We start from the raw sequence: 11533 nt of genomic DNA, 5'->3' as shown, positions 1-11533 counted from the left end.
AAACACACTAACTGGGGACTGAAAGTGATGTCACAGCAAAACAGCTACAGGCAATGTTCCTTTCTTATTTGGGGGATGACACATACAGAGACAACTGTCACACACCCAAATTCACATCTGCATGTAAACATTCACAATTAAAGTGCAACACTGTAGATCAAGTTGATGCCACAGAAGATACAAACAAGACTGTACAGAGAGGAAAACGCCTACCATGGAGACAACCACAACAAAGCCTCATATCATCTCACACCCTTTCATTTTCCTTCCTGACAGAATTCATAATACCTACTGAAATTTCTGATCACTGTTAATCTGTCATCCATGGTCGTTTAAAGCAGTGTGGCAGGATTTCTACTACTGTGTAATCAAGGGAACAGTGGAGGTCTACCTCTTCATCATCGCTGGGCAGGCGTTGGTATTCAGGCTCTGACGTCTCCTGTAGCCTCTGATATTCTGCCGTCTCCCCCATCATGGGGCTTCACCAACCCGGCCGCTATCTGCCCAGGGCTACGTGTCCTCAAAATCCTCAGATAGCCACAGCTCCAGTCAGTGAGCAACCCACGCACTTAGTCAGTCAGTTGGTCAGTCAGCCTGCCTTGAGGTCCACGCTGTCATTAGGGAGACAAGTACAGTATTCTGCATGTCATTCACAGGACAGTGTTGCATTATTTCAGATAGCTTAGCACAATATTTCTAATCATTCAGCTAACTATGCTGTTGCTGTATACCTCCATTACTCCCACCTTCATTGTCTTCCTCATTTAGGTTGAGTCAGCACTCGTTGAAAATGGCCAGACAATGAGTTCCTCATTTTCACACAGCGCTGTGTTCACTGACTGACCAGTGTGTAAAAACACAGGTGCTCTTCCTTATGGAAACTGACTTGAGATACAAATTCCTCTGGTGAGCTGCAGACAATAATTCTTGATGCAGAATAAACATAGTCCCGGTTTTTAAATTGTTGTGTGCAGGCAGGGATCCTTCCTCCTCAACTGAAAAATAGAAGACAATCCACTGTTTAAAAAGAGGTACAGTTTGTTCCTCTCACATGTCAGTGGCTTGCATCTTAAGGAAGCATCACAGGCGCAAAATGGATAATTCCAGATTTGTTTTTTGATCATTAAAGCGCAAGGAAATCCCTTCTGTGTCCTCAGTGGAGCTGCTGCAGTCAGGATGGAGTGTTGGGATGATGCAGCCAAGGTGTGGCACAGAAGGTGCCAAATCCGGCAGGCTCTATTTCTGTCGTTCTATCTCATGCCACAATAATGACCTATACCCTCAATCTCTCTCTCTCTACCTCACTCATCTCTGCTGTCACTGTCTCCCTCTCTCTCTCTCTGACTGCTCTTGTTCACCCTGCCTTAGTGCTGACGCATGCTCTTCATATCTAGCGATGCTCCTCTCTCTCCGTTTCTATTTCTGCGCCCCAGGCATCAGTCCAACCAGCTTACCTCCTCTCAGTTATTGCCAGGAGTGAAATATCACAGCAGCAAAGAGGAGCGATCTTCCAGGAGCTGCTTTTAATTTTTCACCTGTTTTATTTCATCCTTCCTTTGTGTGCTTCTATTTTTTTCCCACAGATCTTGAGCAGTTGTCCAATCGGACAGGCAGCTCAGCTCTGACGATCACGACTAAAGTCTGGGGGGATTTTTAATGCTGCTTTGTCCTAAATGGACTTCCTGATTGCTCAGTCGATGCTTAATCCCTTGCTGTTGTTGTTATTGTTTTTCCCCTCCTCTCCTCTTCTCAGTCCGTCACCCTCTAACCCGCTCTCCGCACGCCTCCACTACCATTTTTTTTTTATCCATTTCAGCCCTGGCTCACTGATTTGGTGAGTGATCGCCTCCTCTATTACCGTGGCAACATCAACCCAACCCACCTCCTCCCCTCTCTCCTGTGTCCTGTAGTCACAGCGTTCCAGTCAGCGGTGGTCCTGATAGAAGCAGCCAATGACAGCAATGCAGGCCGACAGGGGAGGGAGGGGGAAGAGAGACGAGGCCGAGAGGCGGGGGAGCCCTAATGAGGAGAGTTAATCTTCCCTCTGAGAGGGAGAAAAACACAGCCATGCTGCTTTGTGTGTTTTTGTGTGAATGTGTGTGTGCGTCAAAGGCACCTCTCCACTATAGGGAGGGTATCCAGGCCATCTGGATCTTTGCTGGGTGGACATCTGGATGGAGGGGAAAATGGAATAAAAGAATAGTGTGTGTCACTACCTCCTGGTCTTTCCCAAGTTGTAGTGTGACTAGCGTCATTGCAGTCCAAGCACTGATGCCACTGAGCAGAGCTTTAACACATCTAAATGACAGCAGTACACAAGACATGTTGACCAACACACTCTCTTTTTCACCCCTCTGTCCATGTCACTCACTCTTTATTCTTCCCTCTTTTCCGTCCTAAACACTTGCTTTCTTTCCTTCATTCTCTCATCATTCTCTCCCCTTCCCCACCACTACTCTCCACTCCCCCTCTCTCCCTCTCTCTCTGAGTCCATTCCAGTCCTCTTGATGTCCTCAGGCCAGTTATTCACAGCCCGCTGAGCAACATTCGCCTTTTGCTCTCATTCCTCCGCCTCTCCTCTGCTCTGTTGTTGAATCTGCTCCTCTAGAGGCTGGCTGTCGCACATGTGAACGGCACGCAAAAAACCACGCACGCATGTCTGCACACACACTGACGAACGAACAGTCCTACAAAAATGAAACACTGAGAATGCATCCAGACACAATACACAGCAACACAGAGACCTGCATTTCTGCATTTATCACAGGACATTAAACTGTTTATATCTACTGTGTAGGTTTGGAGGGCCAACAATTACAATCAAATTCCCTCTCCCATATATGAGTTAGTTACAGGCTGAACCCCTCTTTTTCTCTCTCCCTCTCTCATTTGTGGATTTGGCTTTGTCTTCTGGTCTCTTGGGTGTGCTATTATATTGTTCCCCTCCCTTTCTTACATCTGAGACCTAAATCAATGATCCTTATTGGTCAGGTAGGCCAGTGAAGCAGCCTATCAGATCTCTGAGTCCAAATCTCGAAGGCTTGCAACATGGCTTTGCCAGATTCACCAACAACCCCTGACCAACCTCTCTACTGTCTGTTATCCTTCCATTCATGTTTCCATGTACTATTACAGACACTGAATGGACAGGGGCAGTATCTGTATCATCAGCTCTTCTCTTTCTCTAGCTGTCTCTCCCTCTTCGTGCTTTAGCTACATGTCCATTATTTCTGTCCCTCTGTAAATATAATTAATGAAACAAGGACTCATCACACAAGTCTCAGCCCAAATGCTCATTAAAAGCCCCTCTGACAAGAGCTGTCATTCCACATGGTGCAAATGACTAAGTTTGATAGACATCCAGATACGCTGTAGCTAAGTAGGCATACTTTTCATAGTCACTCAAACGCCCTTGTACAATATAAAACAGCATAACATTACATTGTAATAATATACCTTAGTGAGGGTGATGAGACGTGACAGAGAGTTGGTTTGGACATACGGTTTGTAAGCAGAGGGCTATAATACACACAACATCACAAACTATGACCTCAGTACTAAACATACATACATATATAATCAACAGTATATGTGATTTAACACTACAGTGCTAAATATAAAATACAAGAAAAGAGAAACAAGATGACAAGATGAGCAGCAGGGGAGAGACAGGAAGACACAGGAGGGACATGTTGGCCAACTGAGGCCATGATAAATGGAGCAGGCCTGAGCTGTGGTGTCATGTGGGGTCACTGCAGCCCACCACATCCCCATGATAAAGTTAACACGCTCCATTACAGACTGCATGGCAGCTTGGTAAGACTAGAGAGCAAGGCTGAATAGCAAAATACAATCACATGATCATTTTTACTATTGTCTTTTTTTGTATTGAACATTAGAATAAACTCACTCCGACCAAAATGTTCCTTCAGTTGGCCAGAAATTCTGATTTATTTATTGGTGTATTCATTGTTTTGTAATTCACTTTAATATCAAAATCATTCTTATCACTCTAAGGCTTTTGGGAGGAATTGGGAACTTGATCCACTTGTAGTTTTGTTTGGAATGTTGAAATGGTGTGGAGTGTGGAAGTTAGACTCTGTACCCATATATGATTTGTGGTTGGGAGGAAATGGCAAACAGACTGCACCTGGAGATACTGAGATTTTTTAGTGAGGAATGAGGAGGTATGTTCGATAAGATCTGAAACCCTGGACTGAAATTTTTTCAGGGTAAGAATTACTGTGTTGTATCAAATGTGGAGAACCTCTCTATGTATTCCTTTTTCTTACACTATACATCCATTACATATTTGTTGAGGTCTCTTCAAAAGTGTATCATTTTCCCACAAATATTAATTACTCAGAAAGCACTCCACCTTCAACTCTAACCTCTCTGTCCCCATTACAGAGCACATTTCACAAATTCTCTTCCAAAGCCTGGAAAACCCCTTTAATAACCAAATACTGGGACTGTGACCTCTGACCCCAGCAGCTCCATCAGCCATATTGTGTCAGGGGGAAGGTAAAGCTGAGCCTGTTAAACCATGTAAACGCCTTCTCCTTCTCCATGATGGAGAGCATGGAGAAGCAAAGCAGACAGGCAGTGGGTGTAACAGTGCAGAGTTCCCAGCCCAAACACCACAGACTGTTCAAACCCCCCCTTTAAAAGAGAGCGTTTAGAGTCCTTAAAGACTTAAAGGACTGACTCCTGGGTCCCTCCTGTCTCTTTACGACTGTTAGTGGGTAGACTCTGGGGGCAGCAGTAAGCTTTCGAACAGGAGCTGGATGAAATCCCTGATGTCTACTACTGATGAGGGGCTCATAGGGTGGAAATATAATCAGGGTAGTAACTGGACAGTGCAGCAGAAGAGGTTATGGTGTACTGTGTCTATCTGTGTGAGTCGTAGCTGTGTGGAAATTATTCCACTTTTTTTGGAAATGCTTTGGAACTTTATTATATTGTAATATATTGTTTATATGTTATATCTACATTGACCTCCAAAGTTAAGAAACAAAAGCTCAAACGTTTTCTACTTTTAAAATTATTCTATAATTCTAGAAATAATCATTGATTTCATCATAAGTTAATCAGTTTTCTCTACATCTGTGTTCATCAAGCCTAAACTGAGATATGATGACATCATTAGAGTTATTTTTTGACATTGGACAAAACTCTTCCTGAGCCACAGGCAAAATTATTCAACTGTTTTCACAAGCTCCCAGCGCTCCCTGTAACTTGTACACTGACATGTACTGTGCACTGACCCATGTAGTTTTGAATGAAATAAAGACGTTTGAGTTTGATCAGTGGCATTCCCCCCCCGGAGTTGATTCACAACACACTGATTACAAGTTATCCAAAACTGATGACTTTTTACACAACTAAATGTTTTCAGACCACATTAAGTTACAGACGCATCCTAAACCTATTACCCTCAACTCTCCAAGGACTCTTAACCTTGTCAACACAAATCCGGTCTTGCCCTACCCTGTACATCCACTTTGTGTACATAATTTTAAGTCTTGCTAATATTTTACTAGTAAAGGAAAGTTAATTATTCTAATAACAACGGATTCAAACATTTTATCAAAAGTCTGTTTCCTGAGCTACAATTCAACTTAAAATGGGTTACAGACCTGTTTCTCCTGGGACTCCACATGAATCCTCTTTGCAACCACTTTGGGCCAGTGACTCTAGAGAAGCATCAATATGAAAGAAATATTTCTTCTTATAGGTCATGGTAGCAGCACCCACCCACAACTTCTGGTCAGAGATCAAATCTTGTTGAGTTAGGCGATGACTTCACCTGAGGGTGAAAAACACCAGACATCCTACAGGATGATTCACTACTCTATGATATAAAAGGAGATGTTAAGATTGGCCAGTGACTTTGCTGCTGTGCTGAGGTCAGTGCTAAAAAAATGTTGACATAGTAAAAACGTCACTGGCCAGCAAGGAAGCTGATGTAGCTGTGGTCAGGGTGTGGACTGTGGAGTAATGGTACAGTAGCCCTTTCAGCATTTCACTTCTGCTTATATCTTTACCTCTTACTTAACTTTTAACGCTCAACAGAGGGCTAAGATCTGACTGTTGATCCACACGCTATCAGTCAAAACTGAATATCTTTTTTTTCTCTCTTCCCCTTCTATCGTCAACATCCTCATGTGCTGAAAAACCATAGGAAGGTTTTCAAGTTCAAACATGATGTTGCTCAATTGACAAAGAATTGCAAACTAAACATTGCAGCTTTTCAAATGTAAAGATTTACTGCTTTTCTTGTTCTATATCATTGTAAATTGTAGATTTAAAAAATGCGATGTAAAGACAACACCTTGGGCTGTGAAAAATTGTGAGTGGAATTTTTTGATATTTTTTTTCCTATATTTAATTAGTCTATCTCAAAACCTAAAGATATTTAATTTATAATGATACCAAAAAAAAGAGAAAAGCAGCAAATTTTCACAGTGGAAACGTTGGGAATTACTTTTTTCCTTCCTTCCTTCCTGAAAACTACTCACAATTATTTATTAAATGGTTATTATCAATTAACCCTAACCCTCAATTAACCCTAACCCTAACCCTAACCCTAAACTCACTGATTAATCATCTAATAATTTCAGCACAAATAAAAAGTGTGACAAGGCTGTACCTTCTCAAAACAGGGGAACCTAATTGAAATAACCATGTTTTAAATTTTTCCCAGTAGCAAAACAAAGAAGGATAAAGAAAGAAATCATTTTTACTGAAACCATAGTTTTGTTTTCAAGTGGCGGGGCTCTCACCAAGACACTTAAATCTTTAGTTTGTGAATAGCCATGTGCCTTATGTCCTGGCCTTCAAGTTAAGGTGCTGACCATAAACTGAACATCTCTGATCTGGATCTGATAGGAGACCCATCTTGCATGTTGCTTCTCATCTCTCTCCCCTCATTTCCTGCCACCTCTCTAATATAAACTTATCCAATTAGGGGACGCCCCCATGGTTTAGGAGTTAAGCTACCAACTATAAACTGCAACATCCCTAGTTCAAATCCAGCTGAAAAACTTTGTTTCAATTTGTCTCCCACTCATTTCCTGTCATTTCTTTACTAATGCTGTGTGATATCACATCCTGACTCTGAACAGTATCATTATAGTCACCTTTTTATAAGAGGACCATGTGCAGCTTTGACACATTAAGCTCAAAACTGTGGACTAAATGAAAAGGGTGTAGTTGAATGAAAGCCTGTCCCCAACTCAGCAGGCTTGGTTGGGATCAATCAGGGCTGGGCACAGAGTCAAACCACCTAATGACTTCCATTTACTGTTGAACACGCAATATTTCATACAGAGTTGTCAGGAGAAATATTATCCTCAACAAATCCTCTCTCATCACCCCATTCTCAGAAAGATTTCCACTTCGGCTGAATCAGAGGGGGACACATAGAGATGAAGAGACAAAGAGAGAAAACAGCATGTGCTTTAGTGTGAATGTGACAGAGTGAGAGACAGATAGAGCCCCATGCTATATAATCCTCAGCTCTCATGCGGTCTTTCTAGGAAATGTGGAAGGGGCACGTGAATCTTAGCGGTGTTGGCTTTCCCTTGTCCCTGCAGGCTAAACAGGTGGGATTTAACAGGGTGATCTAAAGCTTGCAGGGCAACACCAGGCTGTGCAGAGTAGCAGAGGACAGGATTAGGCAGACAGGAGGACAGGATGAGGGTCCCACTGTTTCATTTAATCTGTGTGTGCATTTGTGCCAAGGTCACAGGTGATGAGGTATGCAAATCATCAGGAGCTAAAGCTCTCTTTGTGTCACTGCCATCTGGACGCATGGTCATACATTATGCCAGGGGCTTTGTGTGTGTGGGTGTGTGTGTGCATGCACACGCGTGTGGTGACATTGAAGTGACACTGAATATACTAACTCATTCTCACCCTCGGCTCACACCATGCCAACCCTGTCCTGAAATCACAGCAGATCTCATATATGGTACTTTTAATTTAAACTGCACATTACCATCCACAGCTGGGTGATAATTTGACTTTACTATTAAGCTAAACTTTTCGGTGTTGATGATCTGAGTAGACATCCAAATTATTTGATTAAAGCCTTTTGTCCCTTTGATTAACTTTGCATAGATTTACCACTGTGTGATATATAGCAATATAAAAGAACACTTTCATTTACTGGATAACTATTTCAACCATGTCATTTAGCCTTACTTCCATCTCTAGCTTGAAATTGCATCAAATCTGAACTAAGTACTATTGTCCCCCATCATCATTGTTAGAAAACATGTAAACTCTTTCCTAGTTCCCACCTGTAACATACAGCATAGTACGGGGGTAAATCAAACAGGCTAAATAAGTAAAGTTCACAGCCACAGCTCTCAACTTAAACCTGTGAATAAAATGTATATATCTACAACTATCTGCTATTATTGCTATTATCATTACTCTATCTGGCCACATGGGGGCAGCTTGAGGCAATGAGAGGAAAAAGTATCATTTAAAGCATTTTTCATGGTTACGAAGCAGGTGCAAAAGCCCCAAACCAGACATTTTTGCATCAGATGTAACTCAGTTTTGCTTCTTTAAAGACAGTGAGTGTAGAAATAAAAACACACATTTTAAGAACATTTTGATTTGGCCTGATTTCATACTATCTAGTGATAGATGTGTCTGAACAGCAGACACTAGTCTGAAGCAAGATACACATGTAATTTCAAACATATAACCAGTATGTGTTTGAAATCATATTGGAAGCTTATTGGACTTTTCATTATTTTCAGAATATTTAAGTTAAGGCAGATAGTAATTCAGTAAAGTGATTCGTCAGAGATGAGAAAATTCTGCAGACTACTGCTCAAACTGTTGCCAGGTTAGATGTTAATAATTCTCTCTGATGTCTGTATGCAGCTTCCAGGGACATAATTGCTTCTATTTTTGGAAAAAGCAGATATCTCTCCCACGAACCGATAATGGAATGCAGAAGTGTGTTGTTTTTCCTTTAGCTTGGCAATGAGAAAAAGTGAAATGCCTGCTTAATGATTTCTATAGACACACTCTCTGAGCCTCTGAAAACAGCCCAACAGATGGCATTTTAAGAAGGACTAGAACATTACAACACACATAGTAAAGTCTGTGTAGCATTTTCCAACATTAAAACTCCTCAGCAATTTAAAACATCCACCATCATAACAACCTCTAAAACTTTAATATTCTGACAATGCTTCAATAAACACATTCTCATCAAATTAAAGCATTATCAAAAAATAACTTGTCATCATGAAATGTCAAGACTTTCAAATATTTAATTCCTTAAAATGGATCATATTGTTTCAGTGGATACACTGTCTCAGTCTGTTCACTGTTCCTGCCTTGAAATGAGATTGAAGTTGAATAAGTTGAATGTGGTTTTGTCTCATTGTGTAAAGCAGGAACACAGTATGTGTATAATGTGGGCTCTGTAACAGATCTGCAATACACACTAAGGCATTGCATCATCACCCTCTACAGCGGTGTACAAGTGTGTGTGTGTGTATGTGTGTGTGTGTGTGTCTGGTCAATGTGTAAGCTGCTCTTCCGGTCCCCTCTACCCAGAAGGAGTAAGTGATTGAGCAGACTACATAGATAAGAGAGGAAACAATACACTGTGCCCTGTGGCCCTGACTGTGTGTGTGTGTACACGTGCATGTGAAACAGAGGGATAGAAATGGACTGATCATACAGTTTCAAAAAACTGCAGCAAACCTTTAACACAGAAGAAATGCAGTGAAAATACAACTATCACAGGACAACTATAAACTGAATTCTGTCCTTTTGCTCAGACACACACAGGAACTCAATGCTTATGATACACAAATCCTTTCATTGAGGCTCATTTGTGTTCATTATGATGTCTTTCTCTACAGAGAAATTCTGCTGTTTTAAACCCGGTTGTTACTCATGTTTCTGTTCATTATAAGTTTTAGTTATGATAACAACATTGACTGGGGTATAAAATTGGGGTTTGTTTCAAATTAGGTTTGCTCGAAAAGCAAAAGTAAAAGTTGCAACATCAAATGTTTTATTGATGGAAGTGGAGACATCTGTGACAGCTACAAGGACTTCTTGGGGACTAACACCCAGATTGTGAAATACCTGAACATCAAAAATCTTTTAGTGATTATTTTTGACAGCAGAGATACAGACAGAAATGCAGGGGGGAGGAAAAGGTTGGGAATGACATTCGACAAAGGTCCCCAGCTTGATGTTGTATGGCACATGTCTCTAATTACTAGGCCACCAGATGTCCTGGAATTTCCCCACCAGATGCAGATGATACACAATGTCTGACTCGATTGTTCTTATGAGACTAATCACCTACACACTGGTCATTGCTCTGAGGTTAATTTTTCAAATGGAAAGGCAGAGCTTAGAGAAGCTCTGGTGTTCCAGTCTGTGGCTGTGAGTTGCCAGTGTCACAAGGTGATCTATTACAGGGTCACTTCATCAGGAAAACTAATGCGTCAACAACGCAGCTAACATACAATACACCCGGAAACGACAGACAGCACGCCAGTCCTCAGGGGAGGTGGTAATGCAATACCTGTGTATCTGTGTGAAGGAACAGAAAGTGAAAAGGGAATAAAGGAAAAACAAGAGCTAAAGGTGAACGGAGAGCTAAGGAAGGAGTGAAGACGACAGTGAGGCATGTGATAACTGGTCTAATGGTAGACTGATAGAAATAAGCAGACTGGAGCATGGGGGGGTATGGTGTAACTGCCGGAAGTTCAGGGTTAGAATAACACTGTCCTCTCTCTCACACCCACACACACACACACACACACAAATACACTCTGACTTCCAGAGGCTCCCTTTCCTCTGAGTTCTCCTCTGTCAGTCTGGGCCCCCCAGGCCCTCCAAGCATTCAGAGACACTCTCCACAAAAAGCACAGTCACTGGTGGCTGCTGCTATTCTGGGAGCTTCCTCTCTGCTCCCCAACTCCCCTTTAGCCACCTTTCCTATCCTCAAACTTTATTCCCACTATCACTTGATTTAAACCCTGCAGAATACGTAACTCAATCACTAGCTTCTTTGGAAGCATGAATTCCTTCTTGGAGCATCACAGGCTAAAATGTGATTTTTTTTTTCTTTCCCTCAGGCAATAACAGCTTGTGAAACCAAAATTTCTCTTTAGTGTTTTACCTGCTGCCAATATGATTGGTAGATTTGTAAACCTTAAAGGACCGATTTACTTCAATTTTGCACTTAACAGGTCTTAATTTTCAACAAAACATCAACTATTGTTGGTTAGTAGGTAGTGGAAGTAGTAGTGTGCTGTCCAGTACTGCACATATCAGACCAGATCTTTCAGAAACAGCAGTAGCACTCTAAGAAAACGAACAAATAAAAGTATCAACATCTTAATGTTTAACTTCTTTGCTAAAAGTCCTCCAAGTTGATTTTACTTTAACAGAAACATTAGGATTAAAGTGAACAGAAACTGGATTATTATTACTTAAATGAAATAAATGCATATAGAGAAATAAAAGTTTAAATATT

At 41.4% G+C, this 11533-nt stretch overlaps 1 protein-coding gene across 5 annotated transcripts in view; it reads right to left on the bottom strand.

The window, feature by feature from the left end:
• The window catches only part of tnk2b (tyrosine kinase, non-receptor, 2b), a 54589-nt gene that overhangs the window by 31812 nt on the left and 11244 nt on the right, over nt 1-11533 (bottom strand). For 3 of the 5 annotated variants that reach the window (XM_051070133.1, XM_051070132.1, XM_051070136.1), the window contains exons 3-4: nt 732-995; nt 392-611 (exon numbers count right to left, since the gene is read on the bottom strand). The exons of 1 other annotated variant lie outside the window; for it this stretch is intronic. In XM_051070133.1, the coding sequence (XP_050926090.1) occupies nt 392-475 (84 nt within the window). In that variant the 5' untranslated portion in view covers nt 476-611; nt 732-995. The remainder of the gene's footprint in view (nt 1-391; nt 612-731; nt 996-11533) is intronic. One more of the 5 variants, XM_018677378.2, reaches the window with a different exon arrangement.

This window comes from Lates calcarifer, linkage group LG4, assembly GCF_001640805.2.
Source record: "Lates calcarifer isolate ASB-BC8 linkage group LG4, TLL_Latcal_v3, whole genome shotgun sequence".
In the NCBI taxonomy this organism is placed as follows: Eukaryota; Metazoa; Chordata; class Actinopteri; family Centropomidae; genus Lates; species Lates calcarifer.
The sequence above is the reverse complement of the archived record's forward strand: the minus strand, read 5'-3'. Positions and strand labels throughout refer to the sequence as shown.